Raw genomic sequence first — 24636 nt, forward strand, 5'->3', positions numbered from 1 at the left:
CCCAGGGCATCTGTATACTGACGGCGCAGAGCAAACCCTGCCCCTCCCTGCTCAGCACCATCAGCTGTCACCTTGTTCGTAGGATGAACACCGAGAGCGGGTGGACTGGATGAGGGAAGGCAGGCTCTGGATGAGGGGCTGACCTTGGGTTCCTGGGGAACCCTGCCTGCTGCTCACACCAGTGGGCCATGAGGTTCCCAAGGGTGTCCCTACACCCACCTCCCTGGCCTCTGTCCAGGTCTGGCCCCATCCTCTCCTTCCCAGCCCATCTTCAGCTTCCTCCTTGCCCCACCCTGATGGATGCCAAAGAGCACCCCTAACCCCACAGAGAACCCTTACTCCATCCCATCCCCTGCACTTCCCTAACTTCTGAGGCTGGCTTTCAAGGCCTTCCCAGGTCTAGACTTCCCCCAACCCCCTACCTCATCACCCCTTCCTTTGGGCGGCCTCCCTTCCGGACACCTCAGCCACAGCCTGTCCTGCCGTACATGTCTGAGCACCTTGGTTTAGAGGCCCGAGAGGAGCCTGCCCCATGGGCCTGCCACAAGCGATCTGCTTTCATCTGGAGAGCAAAGGACTGTCAGCCCGACATAACCTCAGAAAACGGGGATTCCTTCCTGCTCCTGAAACCTTTTTCTCTTTCCCGGCCCCTTAAGCCCAGTTCCTTTCCCTGCAGTCACAATGACTCCTCTGAGCCGCTGCCTCCTGTGCTGGTTTCAGGTCACACTCAGCACCACTGGTTACAGATGCGGGCTGAAAGCACCACCTGGACTCAAATGCCGGCTGACGCCTCTGCCCAGCTGAGACCTTGGATGAATCTGTCCGTGTTTTCTTGGGATAATACTGAGATGGCCTCACAGGCCTGCTGGGATCACATACACGCACAGTGCTAACTGCAGCGCCTGCCACGGCTGCAGCCGAATGTCTGCTGTCACTGTTGTAACTGGACAACCTCTGAGTGCACCGAGAACGCAACGCCTTGGGGTGGTGTCTGCCTGTAGTATTGCCTTCCTCTTCTACAAGGAGATGTTTGCCTTTTCAAGGACTACCTTCTCTAGAAGCCTGACCCCTGACCTACCACGGAGTTTGTTTCCTGCTCCGGGCTCCTACTGCCCCTACACCTCCCCACTGCCGCCCTGAGGACCCTGGGGCTGACGTGTGCCTGCCCCGCCTCAGGCACCAGACACCTGACTCATCTTTGGGCCCAGCACACACAGGGTGGCCTTAGGATACCCAGGCTCAATAAATCAACAAGACACTCAGGGAACAAGGCCATCTGTACTTGGGTGTGTTCCTCCAACCCCTCTGCGTGGCTCTTGGGGCGTAGCCCCTGTCTTGACTCATGCCTGGGTCTCCAGTATCACCCATCTGCAGCTGAATACCCATCTTTCAGCTGGAAGTGAGATGAAAGAAGCCCAGAGAAGTCAGGTGCCTTCTTCCATCAGGCAGAGCCAAATGCAGGGAGCCCAGAATCCAGGGAAGGCACGGGTAGGGGCAGGCGGTGGAGAACAAGCAGAGGACATGAAGAGGTATGTGACAGTGCTCAGGAGAGACCTGGCACACAGTCGGGGCTCAGGAAAGGTTACCTGACGTTGCTAGGCACCAGGGTGATGCGGAGCAAAGAGTCTTGGAGAACCCCACTTTGCAACACAGTGGGGTGACTTGGGACACGTTGTATGGTGTCTCAGAGGTTCAGTGTCCCCTCAGGCAGAGAAAGGTGACACCTGGTGGGGCTGTTCTGAGGAGTCAGTAGGGAAGAGGCCAGGGTGGATGCTGGCACCCCGTGGGCACCAAAGTGGCTTGTCAGGGGGTGGTCCCCTTCTCCCCAGAGGTGCCTGCACTTGTTTTGCAACCAAATTTTTTTTATTGTTGCTCTTTAACTGTGTCACATGAAGGCTGTGTCCAACTGCAACAGCCCGCTCGCTTCAGATGCCCCCAGGGCCGCCTGGCACAGCTGCAGTGTGTCTGCAAGGGCCAGCGGCTGGGACGTCTCAATGATGGCAATGGTCTCCCCAAGCTCGGTGCACATGATCGTCTGCTGAGGCTCGGAGGGTGGGGGCGGGGCAGGAGGGGGCGACCGGGGAGGCTGCAGCGTCAGGGTCCGTGCCTGGGCGTGGACCCGCTGATGCAGTCGCAGGCCCGCCATGGCGCGGAACCAGCGGCCACAGGTCCCGCAATAGTAGGGGCTCTTGTTGTAGAGTCCAGTGATGGGAAGGCGAGGTGCGCGGGCAAACGCCACTGGCCGCAGGTGCAGTCTCCGGTGCTGCTGCAGGTTAGAGCTCTGTGTGAAGCGCTTGCCACAGTCCAGGCACTGGTAGGGACGCACACCTGTATGGGTCAGCTGGTGGCGGCTGAGGTTGGCCAGAGAAGCGAAAGTCTTGCCACAGGCGTGGCACTGGAAGGGCCTCTCGCCCGTGTGCGTCCGGAGATGGTTGCGCACGTGGACCAGCTTCTTGAAGCCCTTGCCACAGACGCCACAACGGTGCCGCCGCTCAGGGGGCCCATGGACGGCGCGCCGGTGCCGGGAGAGCCGGGAGGCCGAGGCAAAGGACTTGGGGCACTGAGGGCAGGGCAGCTGGGCAGGCGGGGTGGGAGGGGCTGGGGGGGGAGGTGTGGGCTCGGCTGGAGCCAGGGAGGCCGCCGAAGATGCTACCGTGGGTGGTGCTGCTGATGGGGGTGCCCCACTCTTGCCTGCGTGAGTGCGCCGGTGGTAGAGAAACTTGGTCATGTTGCTGAATGTTTTGCCACAGCGGCAGCGATGCAGTGGGTTGGCAGTATGGGCCCGCCGATGGGCCACCAAAGTGAGCTCCGTGCCGAAGCCACGGCCGCAGTCCACGCAGAGGTAGCGGGCTTCGCCACGGTGCAGCCGCAGGTGCTGCTCTAGGGAAGCTGCTTTCTTGAAGACCTTGGAGCAGGTCGTACACTCGTGGGTGCCACCCACATGCGCCCGCCCATGAGCCAGAAGCCGGTTTGCAGAGCTGAAGCTGCGCTGGCACTGGCTGCAGTAGAAGGGGTGAGCTGCTGAGGACGGGCCGTGGGATGCCCGCCGGTGTCGCCGGCGCGTCCCTGCTGAGGTACAGTGTCGGGGACCATCCCCACTGCCCTGGGCCTGGCCAGCTGCAGACTTGTCACCTCCCTTTGTATCGTCACCAACCTCGGCTGCTGCCTCTTCCTCTTCCTCTGTCTCTTCATTGTCATCTTCATCATCTTCTTCCTCCTCCTCTAGCCCATTGTGCTCTTCTTTCTCTAGGGAGTCAAAGTGGGTGCCTTGATGCTCCAAGAACTCCTCGGGGGTGGTACAGAGGGTAGAACACTCGGGGCACTCGTAGGGCTCCATCTTGACTTCGGGTGGAGCCGGGGGTGGAGGTGGTGGTGTGACGGGAGGCAGAGGCGGCGGCACCGGAGGTTTAGCTGCTGCAGTAGAAAGGTGCTGGGCCTTGCGGTGAGCCACCCACAGCTCAGGTGAGGGAAACAGCTCCTGGCAGTCTCCACACTGGTACTGGATCTGGCTTGCAGACTCCCGCAGGTGGGCGTCTTGGTGAGCAAGGAGCTCCCTGGGGGAGAGGATGAGCTGGCTGCACTCACCGCACTGGAAAGGCCCTTCCTCAGTGCCTGGCACCAGCTCCGGCTCCAGGCCAGTGTCCTGGGTGGTCAGTGTCTCCTCCTCTGTGACAGTGGGCACATGCTGCTCCTGGTGTGAGAGGACTTCTTCTAGCGTGTTGTAGAGGTTGCCACATTCAGAGCACATGAACTGGAAGAAGAGGGAGGAGGCAACGGCCTCCCCAGGTGTCATCTCAGTCAGCTCCGTTGACATCTCCATCTTCTCTCCTAATATCGGTGCTGACATCTCCATTACCCTTGGCGACATTGGTGTCAGCATCTCAGCTACCTCAGCCACTTCAGCCACCACCTCTGCCATTGTGTGGAAGGTGGTGCCTGGAGAAAGGAGGGGGGCCTAATGAGACACCAGGAACTCAAGGGGAGGGGGGATGTCTCAGGAGTTCCCTTGCCCACGTCATCACTCACCAGTCTCTACCAATCAGCAAGTCTGGATCCAGTGTTTATACCTCAGTCTTCAGTGAGCCCATGACTTGGTAGCTGAACTGCACCCCATGGCGCCCAGGTATCTGCAAGAGGGAGACAGCCCTCCTCAGTCTGGCCTCTGATGCCACCCTCCTTACCCAGAGGGCTAGTCACACCCTTTCCAAGAACATAATGTATCTTTGGGGGCCTCCTGGCTTTCGCCTGTGCATTTCCTCTCTGTGCAGCATCTTTCCTCCATCTATGTGTACACACAGAGATGCAGCAAAGTTTAGGAGCACAGACTCTGAAACCACACTGCCCTTGGCTTGAATCTGAGCTCCACCACTTACTTTGTCTCTCTGAGACTGTCTTCTCACCTGTGAAATGGGCTAAAAGTAGTAATGACCACAAAGTCCCTGGTACTTGATCAAGGTTAGATAGAATCATTACTTGTAATTCTCCAGAAATGTTTTTCTATCCTAAGTCTTTGATGCTGCTATTCTTTCTGGCAAGAAAGTTTTCTCTTCTTGTCTAACAAACTCCCACCCAGCATTTCCTTTTGTGAAGTCTTTTTAAATAACATATCTATATCCACAGGGTGGTGGCCACTCCCTCCTCCTTGGGGTTTTTTTTTTCTTTCTGCTGCATCTCTCAGCATGTGGGATCTGCCCTGACCAGGGGTTGAACCTGTGCCCCTTGCACTTATAACCACTGGACCACCAGGGAAGTCCCTCCTTGGGGTTCTTATAGTATTCTGTGCCACCTCCATCATAGCAAATATCATGAACTTGAGATAAACTCATCAGACTGAGACGGCTGGCAAGGCAGATGTGATTCATTGTAGGGGTTGCTGTCATCAACAAAACCACTGATCAAGTGCAGGGATTTTAACTTTCGAACTTCCCTCTATGTGCCCCCTATCTCCGTCTATTGGTGTGGGCTCATCCCAACCCAGGCCCCTTCACAAAATGGGGGTTCAGAGTCCTTCAGACTGCCCCCATGCATGCCTCAGTAGTAATTTTCCAAATATAATCCCCACCATCTCCATTTCTTCTTCAACTCAACTGTTAGTGCCAGAGTTCAGCTTACAGCTCTGCACACAAAAGTTTCTGCACCTTTCAGCATGTGGGATCTGCCCCCGACAAGGGGTCGAACCTGTGCCCCCTGCACTAGAAGCATGGAGTTATAACCTGTATGGCCAGGGAAGTCCCTCCTTGGGGGTTTTTATGGTCTCCTGTGCCACCTCCATCATCACAGATATCATAAACTTGGGACAGAGTTAAAAATGTTAAGCTCCCAGAGGTCTCATCACAATAGGCACTGAGTATATTTGCTGAATGAATAATGCTCCTTTCAGGAAGTGAGGCCCTGAGAGTTTAAGGGTCTCTAGGCACATTCCACTTTTCCCACCAGACCAGCCCTCCTAATAAACTGTGAATTTCCACAATAACAAGGCCCAGCACTGGGCCTTGCTATCAGCTGGTGTCCAATAAAAAAATTCTCCTTGCATAAATGATTCATTAAAAGCCCAAGAGATAACTTTTTGACTCCTTCCCTAATTTTTGAGTTGCCCGGGGCCCTGGCACACAAAAGACATTCAACAACGGATCTTCCAGGAAACCAGGGGCCTGAGAGTTCAACTTTTCATTGTTTACAGCTCTGCTGCCAAAAGAGAATTCCCCTTTAGCGAGGCCCAGCGCCTGGTGCAAGGCTTTTACACAGGAGGCACCCAGTAAATGTGTAGAACATGGCGTAAAAGACCTGAAGTGTGGACTTTCCTAGTCAATATTTCCCATTTCCCAATCCTGGATTGTGAACTACTGAGGAGAAAGATGGGTTTATTTAGGAGATCAACAAAAGTCCTTCAGGAGAGAGCCCACCAGGGGCCTGGAAGTTCAACTTTTCTAAGACACAACCCTTTTCTCTGACCAAACTTATCAACGCCGCAGCCTGAGAGAGCCCTGCAGTGGGGGGCCTGCACGCCACAGGCGCTCAGTCAATGCTACAGGGCACCGAGGAAGGAGCGCTCTTTCCACTCCGCGCCGCTCCCGCCCTAGCGCAGGCCCCAAAGCTCCTCGACCCTCGGTGTCCCCTTCGTTCTCCCTCCGCCCTCTCCGTATGCCCAGCGTTCTCTTCCCCGGCCCGCCCCGGGGCGCCCTCACCCGTCTCTCTCACCTCCTGCAGCCCCCGCCGCTCTTGACACAGACCCTCAGTTCTAGGCGTGCGGGACCCCTCACTATTCACACCTCCCATTGGGCGGCTCCCTTACCCCTGACAGCCAATCAGAGCCGAAAGCGGAGGGCACGCGCCCTTGCGCCTGCGCGTGGTCGCTCGGGCGGGGCTCGGCGAGTTTCTCCACGCACGCAACTGCGCCCTGTGGGCGGGGCTCCGGGCTCGGAGAAGCGCCTGCGCAGTTCTCCTGGGTAGCTCTACCGCCAAGTCTGAAAAGTTGAATGGAAAGAAGTGGGCATCACTGGAAAGCAAGGGACCATGGAGTGGACTGGGTGGCAAGAGACCTTAACAGAAGTGTAATTTTATAGCTGAAGAGACCGAGCATCTGAGAGCACAACTTTGGAGTCAGACACACTTGGAGTATTTCCCTTCTGTGGGCCTCACTTTTACTCCTGAATAAAATGGGCTTGAATCACGTCTACCTCAAAGGCTGTTGAGGGGGTTGGATGAAATCAATCAGGTAGAAGCACTCAACACAGGGCCTGATACAACGCGGATGCTCACTATAACCCATCTAACCTGGACATAGTCCTTCCCTGTTTGTAAAATTGCTTTCCCTTCCCTCCCACTCTTCGGTCAATTTAATGGTATTCACTTATTGGACGCCTACTGTGTGTCTGGCCCAGGACTGGGTTTCAAGAGGTGACAATTGCCATAAAAGAGGGGATTCCCTGGTGACTCAGAGGGTAAAGAGTCTGCCTGCAATGTGGGAGACCTGAGTTAGATCCCTGGGGTGGGAAGATCCCCTGGAGAAGAACATGGCAACCCCCTCCCCCCCACCCCCAAAAAAAAAGAAAAAATTAAAGAAAATGGCAACCCACTCCAGTGTTCTTGCCTGGAAAATCCAACTGACGGAGAAGCCTGGCGAGTTACAGTCCATAGGGTGGCAAAGAGCCATAAGAGAGAGGGGAAGGAACTCTTCCGAGGTTACTGCTATAGCCAGTGTGAGGCAGGACCCAGGAGTCCCAAGGGGATGGGAACCGGTCCCAGAATCTGTCCCGAGACACTTGAGGGCCCTCACCTTGAGTCACCCAAGTGGGGAGCGGGCAGGATGGCCACAATGTCCAGGGCTCTGCCGCAGGGTTGGGGTGTGGTGGTAGTGCTTAGACATGCAGCCTTGACACCAGCTCTCTTGATAGAGACCTGCTTTTGCCAGAGTGAAATTGGTAGGTGCAGATTAGAGAGGGGTATTGAGAGTTTCCTGTGACCTTGGAGGTCAGAGATTTTAAAGGATTTTGGGGGCAGGGCGTTAGAGTTCCTGGACGGGATTCTGACTGTAACGGGCGAGTCATGACGGACACCATCCGGAAGTGCACAATCAAGATGTAGGGGCCTATTGCAATCAAGAAGGAGGTACTGGCTCCTTAAATGAGACGGAGAGTCCTAGCCTTGATTGAGGAAGGAATTTATAGATGGGGAATGTCTCTTCGATGAGGTGGGATTCTAGTCAGGCCCACGAGATGGCACAGATGGGGTATAGGTTGCCAGTAGAATTAAGGGGCAGTCTAATGGAGGGAAGTCCAAGTCCTGATCATAAGGGGTCTTGGCACTACCCAGAGCCAGGACGGTCGTGATTATGGTCCTTTGCCACCGACAGGTGAAAGCAGTGGTAACGTGGGCTTCTAGGTTGTGATTAGGAGGGGGTTGTAGTCCATGACATGAGTAGTTTCAGCAGGTCGTGATGTGGGGCAACAAGGACACTGTAGCTAGATTCGACCCTGCAAAAGGGTACCACCAGCTCCAGCCCAGATGCGGCGCCACTTTCGCTCTGCGCAGGCGCAGCACAGGCCTGCCAAACACTACGGTTGGGGGCGGGCCCAGGGGAGGGGCCTGGAAGCTCACTCTGCGCTTGCGCCTAAGGGGCGTGGCGGTCGCACCTGCGCGAGTTGGGCGAAGGAGGAGGGGCGAGGTGACGCAGGCGTAATAATAGAGAAGGTGCCAGAAAGATCCTAAACAAGTGGCTGCGGCCGTCGCCTGGGAGTCGTGGGACGCCGGAATTCGGTAAGTCTATAGAGAGGGCCTACAAGCGACCAGTGGCGGGTAGACGGGACCACCTGGGTGCTGGGGAGAGGGAGGTACCGCCCTTCCAGGGCAAGGGGGTCGGATTCGGACAGCGCCACCTGTGTGGGGCGAAGGGCGGCTTTGGTCTGTCTCATTGTAGGGGACAGAGGGTCACTTTCGGGCGGTACCACTTATGTTGACCTGTATGGCCGATCCGACAGTACCTCTGGACGGAGCCAAGGAACATGTCCAGACAGTATTGTTCACAAAGGGCGATTGGCGGGGTGCCCCGAGTTGGGCCCCCAGGCTTGTTCGGACCGAGTCACTTGCTCGGTTGGGAGGCTTGTTCGGAACATACCACCTAGGCAGGGGCCCTCGGGTCTGGCCAGTCCGAGTGGTAGGAGGATGAGCGGGGTCTGGCGTCTGGACCTGTTACTAGGGGACCTCGGGCGATACCATTCTCCTGTGGCAGAGGGGGGAGGCTCTAAGGGCTGGGACTGAGGGTGGCCCTGCCCGGCAGGACGCTGCTGGGGACACGCACTGGCGGGGTTTCAGGTCTGGGTCCCCGCGTCGCTGACCGCTGCCTCCTGCTCGCTGTGTGGGTTCTAGGCCCTGGTTCTGAGCTTGTTCTGCCCCGCTCCCCCGGGTATGGCGCTGACCGGGTCGACCCCGGCCCCGAGCTGGGAGGAGGATGAGTGTCTGGACTACTACGGGATGCTATCGCTTCACCGTATGTTCGAGGTGGTGGGCGGGCAGCTGACCGAGTGCGAGCTGGAGCTGCTAGCCTTCCTGCTGGACGAGGTCCCGGGTGCCCCCGGCGGCCTGGCCCGCGCCCGCAGTGGCCTGGAGCTGCTGCTGGAGCTGGAGCGCCGCGGGCAGTGCGACGAGAGCAACCTGAGGCTGCTGGGGCAACTCCTGCGCCTACTGTCCCGCCACGACTTGCTGCCGCACCTGGCGCGCAAGCGGCGTCGGCCAGGTATGGTGGAATGGGCGGGCGACCGACTTCCACTGGGGAGAGGGCCTTGCTTTCGCTGGGCCTCCTCGGTGCCTGATATGAAGAGAGCCATATCAGACAGTATGTGTCTCATCGCACTCTTTCCTCCTCCCAGGGTATCAATGAGAAACACAAGAGGGAGGAGGCATGGCTCTGGGAGGGGTGAGCTTGTGAAATTTGGCCATGTCAGTAGTGATGTTTGTGGCCACTGTTTACGGAGGGCTTACTTCATGCCGGGCATAGCAGTAAGTCCTCCTTCATGTGCACTATCACCTTATGACCCCCCCCCCCCCCAGTAATCCTAAGTGGAAGTCCTGTCACTGTCCCCACTGTACAGGGAAAGCACAGTAGGTTCAGAGAAGTTACGCAGCTTGCCCACATACAACAGTAGAATCCTGTGTGTCCCTGGGAAATAGGGAACAGGAGGTACAGCTTGATGAGACTGACAAAGTGTTTGTTCCCTGAGGTTTTCATTTAGTGGGGGTATCAGACTATAGAGGGCTTCCCTAGTGGTTCAGTGGTAAAGAATCCGCCTGCCAATGCAGGAGACACTGGTTCGATCCCTGGATCAGGAATATCCCCTGAAGAAGGAAATGGCAACCCACTCCAGTATTCTTGCCTGGGGAATCCCATGGAGAGAGAAGCCTGGAGGGCCACAATCCATGGGGTCACACGAGAGTTGGAGGTGAGCAGCGATTAAACGATATCAGACTATGAGACAGATGAATGACTTGTTATCACTGTTGTTATAGTATGTGAAGATGACTTTATTTGAATGATTCGCTTTTAGATGTGGCTATGGAAAGACTGAAACAGAATAGTGGAGCCGAGAGAGTATGAAGTGTGGAGTGTTTCAGAGTGAAAGGCTGCCCCCTGAAGTTTTTATAACCAGTTAAGTCCTTTCTGAGAAGGTGACATTTGAACTGAGGCTGCTGTACTGCCCGAGTGTCTAGATCTCAAGAGGGAAACATTCTAGGGAAAGACAGACTGTTTAATCCTGAGGTAGGACTGAGTTTGGCACTGTCCAAGGCCAGTGTGGCAGGAGCAGAGATGGCAGTAAGGGCAGAGAGTAGTTGAGAAGCCGTGTCACACAGGAGCTTGCAGATAACACAGCTAGAATTCAAATCCTGCTAGTTTGTCTCCAGAGTTAATGCCCTTAACCCTTGTAAGGGAAGTACTCCTAGAACAGTCCCGAGCAGGTGAGGAGCCTCTTGTGTGCTGAGGCTGTGAGCTGTTGAGCCCTTGGCTGGGTTACTGGAGGTGCTGTGGCTAGTTTGGGGAGGGCGTTTGTGAGCTTCCCTGTCCAGGGTAAGCCCATGGGGTTTGGATAACCAGGAGAAGGGTAACCTTAAGGCCTAACTGACAGCATTTTGGGAAAAATGTGTCTGGAGGTCAAGCTCTGGAAGAGAAGATTTGGGGAGCTTGCAGGGGCCTGCCTACTCCTTAGGGCCTCAGGGAGACCCGGGGGTGGTTGGGGGTGGGGAGCACGTAGGCAGCATTGCCTGAATCTTGACCATAACTCAGCTTACAGAATAGCTCTGACAGTTGGTGCTGCTGTAGACGTGGATTGGGTGGCCCCAGGAGGTGATGAGTGTCTATCCTGGGAGGCTGGAGCAGTTACTGGGTTGGAGGTGTTTGAGGAGGAGTGGCTGTCTGGGCTTTGACCTCTGGGGAACTCAGGTACCCTGTGGGGCAGGCTTTCATCTTTGGGGGGAGGGGTGAGAATTGGAGGCTGGGCCTGGGAGAAGCTGGAGGTTTCAAATACTTTTTTCAATCCCCTGCCCCATCCCCAGTGTCTCCAGAGCGGTATAGCTATGGTTTGTCCAACTCTTCAAGGAGGATGGAGGGCAGCTGCCGTCGCCGTCGCCAGTCAAGCAGTTCTTCGAATGCTGAGCAGGGTCAGTGGGAGACAGGTGAGTGTCCCTTCTGAAGCCTCATGAACCTACCTCATCCTGACCCATCAAGAAAGGAGCCTGACGGGTGATTTTGTCTGTTTCTCTTTTAAATGTATATATTTACTTTATTTTTGGCTGTGCTTGGTCTTCATTGCTGCGCTCGGGCCTTCTCTAGTTGTGGCAAGTGCGGACTGCTCTACTTGGGGTGTGCAGGCTTCTCATTGCAGTGGCTTCTCTTGTTGCAGAGCATGGACTCTAGGACGCATGGGCTTCAGTAGTTGCGGCAGATGGTCTCAGTAGTTGCAGCTCGTGGGCTCTAGAGCACAGTCTCAGTTGTGGTGCATGGGCTTAGTTGCCTCAAGGCATGTGGGATCGTCCCAGATCCGGGATCAAAGCAGTGTCCCCTGCATTGTCAGGGGGATTGCTAGCCACTGGACCACCAGGGAAGTCCCAATTCTGTCTCATTTTTGTTTTGTGTTTGTGTGTGGGGTTGTGTGTTTATTGCTGCAAAAGCCTGGGTCCAGAAGTAACCTGTGCAGTTGTTTCTTGTGGTTTTATGTCATTTAAATGGCATCACATTGTAGGTGTTATCTGTCACATGGCTGTCTTTATTGGATGTGTTTCTGAGATTTATTCACATTGGGTTTCTAACTGGTCTTGTTATATTGCCATGGCAGTGAATTTATCTATTCTCCTCCCCTCTCCCAAGTTTTTAGTCATTCAAATGTAATTTCAAATATACAGAGAAGTTGAAAGATCAGTATGGTAAACTTGTTCGTATCTTTCACCTTGATTCAGTAGTTTTAATGTTTTGCCAGTTTTGTTTTGTGTGTGGGTGTATAACTCTGGGTTTTTTTTATTGAACTCTTTGAAAGTAAATTATAGGCATCAGGACACTTTACCCCTAAATTAGCAGGCATCTCGTGAGAATCAGGAGATTGTCTGATACCACTTCAAGACCATTATCATACCTGAGAAAGGGCATGAGCACTAATCCTCTGGTATCCTAATGACCCTGTTTCACATCTTCTCAATCCTGTCTGGACTTTCAGGATCCACTTATAGATGTGTTGTTGGGCACTCCGTTGTTAGTCACCTTAATCTCTACTATAGAACCCCCCCACCCCCTGCCACCAGGTACCTTTTTCTTTATTTTCTCAAGACATTGACCAGGCCGCTTGTTTTTTAGTGTCCTGATTATTTCTGGATGTGTCTGATGATTTCCTGACAGTATCTTTTAACTTATCCCTCTGTCCTCTGTATTTTGGGAATGGTGTTTAGAGAGTCGGTTAGATTTAGGTTATGTGGATTTGGCCAGGATGTTCCTTGGTTGATGCCATCAGCTTCACATTGGAGCACATGAGGAGGCCTGGTTTTCCTTTTGTGAGTGAGCAAGTTTGTTTACCTGGTTATCTGGTGTATTTGCCCTTAGTACAGAGGTATTTTTCCCTTCGTGGTTAGTAGCTAATCTGTGGGATGACATTTTCACTCATCCTGTTCCCCAGCAGCATCCCCAGTGGGTTTATCAGCCATTGGAAATCTTTGCCTGAACCAGTTGTTATACTGGTGTTCTCACAGTGATTTTCAGATTCTCTCCTGTGTCTGTTACCTGGCATTTTCTCAGAAGGAGTTTTACTTTTCTCTTTGCTTCTATCCATCCCTCCCTCTCTTTTTTAAGTGAGGAGTGTCACCGTGGACTCAGGTATTCTTGTGTGTTTAATGTGTTAGAATCAGTTATTCTTCCTGATGTTCAAAGTGGCTAGCTCCTGTGTCTTTTTGATGTGTCTGCCTCATTCTTTGAATGCTTCTTGGTTTGTAGGTAGGACTGCAGGATGTCCTGGGTTCCCTGTATTTTCCTTCCCTAGCCCTGGAATCAGCTGTTTCCAGAAGCCTGGTTTCTCTTAGAGGCAGTGGTATTTAGAGACCAAGATTCAGAGGCTGAGTAGGCGCATTGTATCTAGGCTGTTACAGTGAACCAAACTAGAAACTATGCCTTTAAATAAAAATCCATGTGAGTATTTTCAGTTCAAAATTAACATTACAAGAACCTCTTTTTTTGTTTGTGTTCCTGACTGCACTGAGCTGGCTTGTGGGGACTTTAGTTCCCTGACTAGGAATTGAACCTGCATCATTGGGAGTGAAATCAGAGTCCTAACCACTGGACTGCCAGGGAAGTCCTTACAAGGACATTTTTATCTTACCCTGAAAATCTTGGTTCTTGGTAACATTAAGACATGGACTTAAATTTGCTTTATTTTACAATAACAATAAAACATTTTCAAATTTGGAACGTGCTAACCATGTCTATTGAATGAAACATAAGATTTTTGTGTGTGATTTTTTAATTGTTTTCAGAGTATATCCTACTAAGAGTTTATGGTCACAATATTCTTCCTAGTTACTTAAAATCCTTTTCTCCTGCTGTGTGTTACTTATTCCATGTATGTTTAGATTCATTTGTTTCTGTTTAATTTTATGCTCTATTTTGCTGCCTTAATTTTTTGAGTATGTCATAAAACAGTTACATGATTCCAAAGTCAAATCTAAAGTATGCAGAAAAGATGTTCTTAGAAGTATCATTTCTTTTGTTGTCTCTTTCCCTCCCGGACTTCCCTAGTGGTTTAGAGGGTAAAGCATCTGCCTGCAATGAAGGAGACCGGGGTTCGATCCCTGGGTCAGGAAGATCCCCTGGAGAAGGAAATGGCAACCCATTCCAGTATTCTTGCCTAGAAAATCCCATGGACAGAGGAGCCTGATAGGCTACAGTCCATGGGGCCGCAAAGAGTCTGACGGAACTGAGTGACTTCACTTTACTTCACTTCCCTCCCAGTAGATAATCAATTTCATTTCCCTTATAGCCTTATGGTGTTCCATCTTGCAGAAATAGCAAAAATGTATACATTCTTGTTTCGTCTCCTTGTTTATGTAGAATGTAGCAAACTGTAGCTACTTGCTTTCTTTCACTCAGCAATCTATTTGGAAACTCCTGTGTGCACTTTTCGTCAGACATTTACCTTGTTTTCAGGTTTACATGGTTAGAAACCATAAACAAAGCTCCAGGCTCCCATAACTGTTGTCCTGCCTGTTTGCTGGTGTGAGTAGTCAGGGTTTCTCTAGGGTCACATCTGAGGGCGGAACTGCCAGGTGGGGTGTGCTCACCTGTCCTACCTGATGCTCACTTGTCCTTACTCTGTATCTTCTGGTCCAGGAAGCAGAGGGGCTCACCTAGGGTCTCCCAGCCCAGAGTCCAGACTTGAGCGCTTCCTTGGGCTCCCATCTTGGTGTTCCATCTGTCATCTGGTCCTTAGCCTACCTCATCTTTCTCTCCTCAGGTTCTCCCCCAACTAAGCGGCAGCGGCGGAGTCGGGGCCGTCCCAGTGGTGGTGCCAGACGGCGGCGGAGGGCGGGTACCACCACCCCCCAGCAGCAGCAGGAGCCAGCCCGGCCCACCTCAGAGGGCAAAGTGACCTGTGGTAGGTGTCTGTGTGTGCCTCAGGGAGCGCATGTACAGCGTAGAGCTGGAGGCGGGTGAAGCAGCCCCCTGTCTGACACCCAGGGGGCAGGCAGCGGCTTGGGCACCTGTTCAGCACAGCAGAATTCTTGCCCTTTCTGTAGCCATCTTGGTGGTCTACCTCCCACCCATAGTCCAAAGATTATGTTGTGTGCAGCCTTCTCCAGGAGGCCTTTCCTGATAATCCCTTACCTTTATTTTCATTTTTTATTGGAAGAGCCAGGCAGAGCCTGAGAGGTTGGGCCTGGCAGGTCTCAGGGCAGATGGGAGTTAGATTTTTTTACTAGAGGTCAAGTCTTTCCAAGGGATTTTTTCTTTTAGCATGGCAGTGAGGTGAACTCTGGTTCCATCTAGAAAATCAGTCAGTAAATCAGTTAGAATGTGCAGTGTTAGAACAGTGCTGCACAGGTAGCCCATGCTTTCTCAGGTGCATGGGAAATAGAGGCAACAGAGTGGAAGCAGGGACCTGAGTGGAGGCGCTTCAAGACTAACATGGATTGGGCTGAGGTCTGGCCCAGGGGAATGGCGTTGGAGAGGTGAGAAGGAGGTGAACCTACGGAAATAAACCATAGGGCTGACTGGACCTGCAGACTTGTTGGGTTGAGTGGGGTAGGGGACTCTGCTGTGCAGACTCATGAAGACCTTCCTGTGAGAAGTTCTCACTAGTCGTGAGGAGAGGACTCACTCCCTCACACTCCCACACGCTGCTCTGGTATCCCTTCCTCTGAGTGGGACAAGGCTCAGTCACAGAGGGTATCAGCTAGTGAGAGGCTCAGGCTGGACTGGGTTGGGGTGGGATCACAGGCGGGAAGATTGAGGGGGAGTGGCGGCAGCTCTGCATTCCCCAGGAGACCTCAGCCTCCGGTGGGGGCGGGGGGCCTTCCTCACCTGCAGAGCCTCCACCCCTCGGGAGCGCATACTCTGCCTCCTCCCGGTGCCCATTTCGGCCCCCCAGGCCCTGGGCACCAAAGCCACCCCATGGCCAAGGCTGCAGATACCTGTCCTGGGGTGCCGTCAGGAGGAGCAGACCAGCAGAACCAGCCGTGACCCCAGACAGCCCCCACGTGAGGGGGTGGCTGCTTGGTTGTGACTCTTCCCTAGTCAGGTGGTAATTAGGGCCACCCCCTGGCTGGGGGGCCCGAGAGCCTCTGCCTCCCTGGAGCAGGCCAATCTGAGGCCAGGGAGGGGTCCTGCTGGTGGAGGCTTCAGCGTCTTAACTGAGGGTGGGGTGGTGGTTAACCTGGGTGTGACTGGTTCCTGATGTGGGAGATGAGTGAGCAGGTCTGACTGCTGACTCACCAGGCAGGGTGGGGCCAGTGTGAGGCTCTCCCCTGTAGGGCCCGGGTTTTCTCCCCTGAAAATGGAGATGGCTTAGTCTCGGGGTTGGAAGGAGGCCCCTCCAGACCTGAGGAAGGGGGCCCCGCCCTCACCTGTGCCACCTGTGAGGTTGGATCCCCCCAGTCAACTGCGCTCCTTTGAGGGATTGAACCAAAATGAACTCCTGAGGGCCCCAGAGTGTGAGGAATGGGCCCTGGGGGATCCTGGACTCAGTCACGGGACCTCTGAGTTTCCTCATCCCTCGTCCACTGTGCTCTGTGCTGAGTGTGCTGCTCCTGGACCTTGAGTCCTCAAGACGGCCCCCGAGGTAGATATCGTCCGCCATGTGTGGAGCAGGCAGGCTGGGCGAAAGCCCGGGTTTGTTCATTTGGTTGTCACACGCATTTATAGAGCGCTGACTGTGTGCTCACATCCCATAGACAGGAGGCCCTGCCCTCACACGGCTTGTATTCTGGTGGGAGGAAAAAGCTAAGAGAAGGAAGACAGAGACTGACGATGTCAGCTGCGGAGAGAAACCAGCAGGGACAGGGCTTATAGAATGATGGGAAATGCAGTTCTAGATGGATTTTCAGGGTAGGGTGGTCTGGGAATGCCTCTCAGAAGACAGGGAGAGAGGCAGGTGGGTGTGGATGGCTGAGGAAGGGTGTTTCAGGCTGAGGGGATAGCAGGAGCAGAGACTCGAGCGGGGACATGTCAGTGGTGGAGCGGAAGCTGGCGAGCCTGGAGCAGGGGATGTGCGGGGGCGGTCAGAAGGCCAGGGGCCTGTCCTGCAGAGCCCTTGAGCCTCAGGCCAGGCCTTTGCATCTTTTAAATGACGGGAAGCAATTGGAGGGCTTGAATGACAGGCTGAGCTTTGCTTCCGTTTCCCCCCGCCCCCAATCTGTTTGCTCCTCCCCCTATCTGTTTCTGGATAAGAAACAGAAGCAGACAGACTTGCATTAAGAACCTCCACCCTCGGCCCCCCAGCACCCAACCTCTACCACTGTCGGGCCATGGTTTCATTAGCCACGTTGTTGTGAAGTCAGTTCCAGGTGTCCTGTTGTTTCATGGGTAGATTTTTCACTGTGTATCTCGAGAAGATAAGAATTGAGTTCCCTGGTGGTGCAGTGGTTAGGACTCAGACTTGGCGCTTTCGCTGCAGTGGCCCAGGTTCAATCCCTGGTCAGGAAACTAAGATCCTGCAACCTGTGCAGCCCAGCATCTGCCCCCTGCCTTCTCCTCACCAAAAAAAAACTCACAAAGAAAAACCCAGTAACTTCTTACTCTCAAATGTCTTCTCGGTGCCTAAATGTCTAATTATTCTAAATATTGGTGCTCTTGAGTCTCTCCTAATCTATCGGATCCACCCTCCCTGCGCCCCCCGCCCCCAGCCCCATCTTGTTTCTCCCCCACCCGCCTTGCATTGTATTTGTTGAAGGTAGTTGTGTGGTTGTGTTTCCCAGAGACAAGATTTTGCCAATTACATTCTGTGATAGGATTGACTGACCATGTTCCTCTGTTGTCTGTTTTTCCTGAAAATTGATAGTTGGGTCTGGAGAGGCCTGATCAGATTTGGGTTTGATGTTTTTTTAAAAAAAATTTTGGCTGTGCTGTGCGGCTTGCAGGATCTTAGTTACCTGACCAGGGATCAAACGCCCCGCCCTCAGCAGGGAATGCATGGAGTCCTAACCACTGGACCGCCAAGGAAGTCTCTTTTTTTCCCAAAAGTGCTGGTGTGCCCTTCTTTCCGGAAGCAGGCGGAGGTTGTTACTGCCTCGGTGGCCGTGTGTCCCCGCTGTCCCTCCCTGTCCATTAGTTCAGGAAAGTTGAAGGACTTCTGCCTGTGCCTTGGGGAAGAACCTGGAGCCGAGGCAGGCCGGGCTGTTGTCCAGAGGAGGTGCTGGCATTGGGGGCAGAGTCTGTCCCTTAGCACTGGCTGGCGGCTGCTCTCTGCTGGGTACCCATCCTGTTGGTCCCCAGACTTTCCTGTTACTAACTCCCGGAGGGGAGACCTGAGTGAGAGTCGTCCCTGGCCTCCAGCCGTATGCAACGCATGGTCCAGCATGCATGGTGGCTTACCTGCTCTCCTGTGGCCTGTGTCCCTCGAACCTTCCCTGATTCCCCACTGGAAAGCCCCTCCCATTCCCCTCTGGGGCCCATTTTGCCCCCAAAGAGAGACTGATGAGGTGTGGCGTAGGGAAGCCAAGGGGGCGCTGGTGCCCACTTGAGTGCAGGAGGCAGAAGCAGCTCTCCTCCAAGAAAACCTGGCCCTGCCCTCCACCCTGGCGGCAGGCAGCATTTCCTACCTGTGGAGAGGGACTGCAGGCGAGAGCTCGGTGTTCCTGGCCCGAGGAAAGTATTCAGCTACCTCTGGCCTTCCCCCAGTGCTCCCTGGCTCTGTTCCTGACCCCCTTGCTGCTTGCTGTCCTGAGGCCACTTCCTTCCTGCTGCTTGCAGGGGACTCATTACCTGCCAGGCACTGACCTCAGTCTGCCCTTTACCGGCATCCAGCCTTGTCATCCTCACAGTGGCCCCATGAGAACAGGTGCTGGGGTGAGGTGGTTTTATGGAGGAGGCCACTGAGGTGCAGAGACGTGCGGTCAGCTTGGAAGACCCCAGACTTCCCACCTCCCTGGCCTGCCAGGGCGCAATCAGCCCGGCCCCTCCTGGTGTCCCCTTGTACCCTTTTCCAGTGTGATCCGCTCATGCTGCCCCCCAGCCTGTGGATACCCCAAGTTCATGCTCTGCCTCTGGGCTTTCACAAACACTGATCTCTCTTCTGGGAAAGCCGCTGTTCTCTTTTCACTGCTTGCTTGCCTCGACTTCCTTGTCCGCCTTCACGTTGCACTTCCAATATCATTTCCTGGAGAGGTTGTCTCTGATCATTTTGATCTAAATTACAACTCACACTCTATAATTTTCTCTCCTGACCCTTGGAATGTCTTTTAATTATAGACTTCTGTGTATGGTTGTGTGAGAGGCAGCACACAGTTTAGGGATAGTTGAGAGCTTGGGCTCTAGAGGCAAGCATCTAGGTTGGAATTCCAGCTCTGCCATTTCCTGCCTGTGTGGCCCAGGGCAGGTGACTCTCTGCCTTAGTTTCCTCATCTACGAAAAGGGGACAGCAGCACAGCCTCATAAGGTTGCAGGCATCATCAAAAGGGTCACCAGGTGTAAAGGAGTATTTGGTGCAGTAAGTACTGAGTGTCACGTGTGTGCTGTGGCCTTCCCAGGTGGCACAGTGGTAACGAATCTACCAGGCAGTGCAGGAGATGCAAGAGATGCGGGTTCAGTCCCTGGGTTGGGAAGATCCCTTGGAGTAGAAATGGCAATCTGCTGCAGTATTCTTGTCTGGAAAATTTCATGGACTGAGGAGGCTGGCGGGCTACAGTCCATGGGGTCGTGAAGAGTCAGACATGACTGACCACAGGAGAGCACACAGGGTGTGACCCGCACAGAGTGCTCCTTGGTTGCGGCTCACAGGTCTTCCAGTCCTACTTGTGTCTCCCCAGCGCTCCTGGCACTTAGTAAATACCTATCAAACAGAAGAATGAAAGGGATGTGCGGGTCCCCCCGGTCCAGTCCTCCTTCCACCCTGACCGTGCCCAGTGGGCTCTGTGTGAATAGACAGGCTCTCCCACAGGTCTAGTAGCCGGCTGTGCTTAGGGGAAATGCCAGCTAGGGGGCGGCTGCAGGCCCCAGGCTGCAAGTGAGCCAGGCCTTGGTGGGTGATGGGCATTCTGGGCAGTAGAGATGGCCAGCTCATTCTGTGAGTAAGGCTTGTGCTGGGAGCACTGCCCTTGTGACTGGAGGGCAGCGTATGGAGGATGGAGCTGGGATTGCAGGAGGAGATGAGGGAGGACACTGGCTCGGGCCCAGGTGAGCTGGCGCAGGGCCTAGGCAGGGGCCATGGGGGTAGAGGGGAGTGTCGAAATCACAGTTCCTGTTTTGGGGGTGCCTTCTGTGCCTAGGCTCTGGGTCGAATGCTTCATGCGTTGCCTAATTTGATCCTCATGACCCCGTCGTGCAGCAGGGACCTCTTGTTTGTTTATGTTTTTCAGATGGGGAAACTGAGGCTCAGAGAGGTGAGGTCACATGCCCAAGGCCCCACAGCTAGAGAGTGGCAGAGCCGGGACTCGCCTCAAGGTCTGTCATTCTCCGCCACCTGGCTCTGTGCCTCTGCTGCTGAGCACCCCCGTGTGGCCTTGGACAGGTGCTGCTCCCCCCCGGTCCCCTGCTTCCCAGCTCATGCCTGTTGAGGGCCTGGTCAGACATTCAGAGGTGTCAAGGATGTGGGCCCAGAAGTCTTGTCTGATCCTAGGATGGAGGGAGCCAGGCCTGCGTGTCGTGGGAAGTCCTGGGGGTCGAGGCTGAGCAGGTTTTCCTAGGCCTCGAGCAGAGAGGGTCAGCTTCCCCTTGAGGCAGAAAGAGGAAGTGTTTGGGGTTTGGGGTGGGAGGAGGAAGTGGGTGGTGCTGAGAAGTTGCCTGGGGAAGCGGGGCCCTGCCTGCTGCTTTCTGCTCTGCGGCTGACACAGTCTCTGAAAGGTGAAAGGAGTCAGGGACCTGACACTCCCCTCCCAGAGCTTCATCGGCCTCGTCAGTCAAAAATGGTGAACGTGCCCCTGCATCCGAGCTGCTGGTGCCTGCCCTTCTGTAGCACCCGCTGGCGGACGGTCGTCTGAATAACCCTCTCCAGGAGGGACTGTCCCCTGGTTTAGGCAAGACCCTGGGCTCAAGAGAGGTGGTGACTTGTTTCAGGTCACATAGCTAGTGCCTAAAGGGTCTTGGGGTGGGATCAGCTCCACTGACCTGAAGCTGCTGTCTGGGGCATGGGAGGGTCACTGCCCTCTGATCCTTGCACTGTCACGCTACCATTCCCTGTCCGTGGGACCTTGGGCAGGTCACTTCTCTCTGCTTTCATTTGTTGTTCAGTCGCTAAGTCATGTCTGACTCTTTGCGACCCCATGAACTGCAGCAGGCCAGGCTTCCCTGTTCTTCACCATTTCCTGCAGTTTGCTCAAACTCATGTCCATGAAGTAAGTGATGGCATCCAACCATCTCATCATCTGTTGTCCCCTTTTTCTCATCTGCCTTCATTTCCTTATCTGTAAATTGGGGGGATACTAGGGCCTGCCTCACAGGGTCATTTGAGGATTAAATGAGTTCATATGACTCTGCTGCTTGTCATTTCCAGCTTACACTTGATCCTCAGGGCAGCCTGTGTTGTGAGTGGGTATCAGTAGTCAGCAGTCAGATTCACAGGTGGGAGTTCAGTGATTCCACTGAACTGAGGGGAAGGGATATGCCTGAGGTCACATTGACAGAGATGGCCTTGGAAGTCCCACGTCCCACCCCCTGCCCAGAGCTGCCACGTCATTTGGGTGGATGTGGGCAGGGTTATAAGTGACAGACATACCTCAGACTGGCTTAAGCAGAAAGGAAATTGATCAGAGCTGAAAATCCAGGTGCTCCATGTACACATGATGAACTCAGGAGTCTTTTCCTGTCTGTCCCTGGCCTTGTATAGGTTTCCTTCTCCCCGCCCCTGGCAGAATGGCCCCCAGCAGGCCTGGGCTCAGAGCCCATCTTCTGGGCAGCCTTTGTGGAAGGAGAGCGCCTGCTTCTGTAGAGCCAGCCCAATTTGGCCTTGAGTCTCCTGGGCCTGGTGCCTGCCTTGGTGGGTGGGGGCCTGAGGATATGGTTGGCCCCACATGAATCTCACTGTTTGGGGGCAGAAGAGGGGGACGGCTGGTTACTTAAAAGCCAATCCATTTACTTACGCGTTGGTTCTTTCACAAATGTGTATTGAGTACCTACCATGTGAACAAGAAACAAAAATCCCTTCAGGGAGCTCACAGTGGGGGCAGATAGGTGATTAGCTTGACAGTGAATGAAAACTGGGGTGGGTTAGAAGATGCTAAGTGCCGGGGGAGGAAATGGAGCAGAAATGGAATGGGGTCTGGGAAGTGCAGAGGCCCGGGGGCGGTGGTAGGTTGGATGGTCGGAATAGGATCATTGGGAAGGCAGCACTTGAACCTGAAGGAGATGAGAGAATAAGTCCTGCAGACACTGAGGAGAGAACGGACAGTGGGGAGAGACCATCCCTAGCTGGAAGATGGGAGGGCCAGAGCCAGGCGGAACCTGCCAGGTGTTGGGGGGAGGAGCACGGAGGTGGTGAGGCTGGAGTGCGGCACGTGAGGGGAAGCACAGGGCCAGCAGGTCAGGAGGGAGCAGGTCAGACCGCAAGAGCAAGCCCAAGCGAGCGAGGGTGTCACCCACACTTGGGTGTGGTTACCAGGAGGAGGAAGGATGTAGGGCCGGGGCAGTGCAACTCACGCTGAGGCGCGGCGGGGAGGGGAGGGCGGGTGGCGGCCCCTCCCTGACCAGTCCCTCGTTCTCCGCAGACATCCGGCTCAGGGTGCGAGCAGAGTACTGTGAGCACGGGCCAGCCTTGGAGCAGGGCGTGGCCTCGCGGCGGCCCCAGGCACTGGCTCGGCAGTTGGACGTGTTTGGGCAGGCCACCGCGGTGCTCCGCTCCCGGGACCTGGGCTCCGTGGTGTGCGACATCAAGTTCTCCGAGCTCTCCTACCTGGACGCCTTCTGGGGCGACTACCTGAGCGGTGCCCTGCTGCAGGCCCTGCGGGGCGTGTTCCTGACTGAGGCACTACGCGAGGCGGTGGGCCGGGAGGCCGTCCGCCTGCTGGTCAGCGTGGACGAGGCCGACTACGAAGCTGGCCGGCGCCGCCTGCTGCTGATGGAGGAGGAGGGGGGACAGCGCTCGCCCGAGGCCTCCTGATCCTGGATGCAGCAGGACTGACCCCACCTCCTCGCCTCTGGGCCACCTTCTCCCTGGGAGGATGTCGACCATCTCTGCCCCTAGAGGACTGTCACTCCAGCAGCACCGCGGACTCTGACAGACACCAGGCCCCTCGCTAGACCCTCCCACAGGATGTGGGCTCTGAGGCCTAAACCACTTCCAGCTGAGTTTCCTTCCTGGTCTCCCCCCACCCCCTACCCCACCCTTAGGTGTGTTCCTTCAGCTTCAGCAGGCCAGGGGCTCAGGCATGCAGATCTGAAAGGAAGGGAGGCATAGCCCCTCTCACCAAAGGCCCCTTGCACATTGTCTCCCACCCCTGGGCTGTGTGTGTGCACTCACATTACCCTCTCTGAAACCACCCCTGGGCGCCTGCCCTGGCCTGCTCCACTTACTTCTTTGGCCTTCAGGCTTCTCTCTCAGGATCTCTGATTATACGGTCCCTCAGCCCTGAGCTTCAGCCACACCAGTGGGCACTGGAGCTGGGGTGCACCAGGGGCCTGCTCACCTTGCCCACACATCTCTACAGCCAGCTGGGGCTCCACCCATGAACCTGGCCTCCACTCTCTCCTGCTCCTTGAAGCTGGACACAGACTTGCACACAGATCTGTGCCCAGGGTGTCATGTGTGTGTTGCAGCCACATCAGACCAAATGTGTTGTTTCCTAGGAGGCCAGGCCAAGGATCCAGCTTCCTTCTCAGAAAAGGGGGAGGCAAAGGCTTGGGGCTGTTGGCCAAGGCCTTGTACCAATGGCACCAATAAAACTGCCCTGGATGGGGCACAAGGTGGGCAGCAGGGCTGTACTCTTTCTTCATGGGCTGGAGGAAGGAGCTGGTGAGAATCAGGGCCGGCATCAGTCCCAGAGTTCCTGGCCTGGTGTCGGGCTGGAGGGTGGGCAGGATGCTGGACCATCATGTGCTGGCTGCTGCCCCAGGCTTGCCCTCCTCTTGGGTTCAGTTTCCTCATCTATCGAAGGAGGAGATACTGCCTTGGAATCACAAAGGCTCTCCCAGGCTTACTCACACATGCTTTGCTCTGGTATGTTCTGGGGAGTGCTGGCATTTTTAACCCTCAGTGAGGAGGGCCAGCTTCTTATCTCCCAAGGCCAACAGAGTTCAAGGGTTTGGAAACCAAAGGGCTCAGCAGCCGGTGTTCTCTGCCTAGAAAGCATCTCCAAGTGGCTCTCCACTCCTCACACCTTCTAGGCAGTTATCTTAAAACCTGGATCTCTGTTCCTCCTCCTGAGGGCAAGTATTTCTTCCTGGTATCCTATGGCTACAGCTGAGGTTGTAGCTTCTTACTCTTTACCCACTCCTTGTTTAAGACTGTAGGAACTCAAGTTTCTTACACAATATCCAGGGTTTTCCTTCCTAGGGGAGAAGGGGCCCAGGGCTGGGGATGGGGTGGGCAGGGGTTCCCAACTGCTGGCTTTTCCTGGGGGAAAGGATGCGCTACGCATACCTGAGAGTCCCTTGGACTGCAGGGAGATCAAATCCTAAAGGAGATCAGTCCTGAATATTCATTGGAAGGACTGATGCTGAAACTGAAGCTCCAATACTTTGGCCACCTGATGCGAAGAACTGACTCATTAGAAAAGACCCTGATGCTGGGAAAGGTTGAAGGCAGGAGGAGAAGGGGATGGCAGAGGATGAGGTAGTTGGACAGCATCACCAACTGGATGGACATGAGTTTGAGCAAGCTCTGGGAGTTGGTGAAGGACAGGGAAGCCTGGCATGCTGCAGTCCATGGGTAGGAAAGAGTTGGACACAACTGAAGAGACTGAACTGAAATGAAAACCTGCACCTGGGAACCTGTCCTGGACCCCTGACCTGTGTTGATAGGCAGGGAT

At 54.7% G+C, this 24636-nt stretch overlaps 2 protein-coding genes across 2 annotated transcripts; one reads left to right on the plus strand and one right to left on the minus strand.

Moving 5' to 3' along the window:
- ZNF526 (zinc finger protein 526) lies at positions 1260–6289 on the minus strand. The gene is made up of 3 exons (XM_005692568.3): positions 6199–6289; positions 4027–4127; positions 1260–3936 (listed from the first exon to the last, which is right to left on the minus strand). Exon 3 carries the CDS (start codon positions 3917–3919, stop codon positions 1886–1888), a length of 2034 nt encoding a protein of 677 aa, XP_005692625.2. The 5' UTR covers positions 3920–3936; positions 4027–4127; positions 6199–6289; the 3' UTR covers positions 1260–1885.
- DEDD2 (death effector domain containing 2) lies at positions 8122–23579 on the plus strand. Its single transcript, XM_018062497.1, has 5 exons — positions 8122–8256; positions 8866–9232; positions 11044–11163; positions 14478–14618; positions 22378–23579. The coding sequence occupies exons 2-5, from the start codon at positions 8905–8907 to the stop codon at positions 22767–22769; spliced, it is 981 nt and encodes a 326-aa protein (XP_017917986.1). The 5' UTR covers positions 8122–8256; positions 8866–8904; the 3' UTR covers positions 22770–23579.

This window comes from Capra hircus, chromosome 18 (assembly GCF_001704415.2).
Source record: "Capra hircus breed San Clemente chromosome 18, ASM170441v1, whole genome shotgun sequence".
NCBI classification, from domain to species: Eukaryota; Metazoa; Chordata; class Mammalia; order Artiodactyla; family Bovidae; genus Capra; species Capra hircus.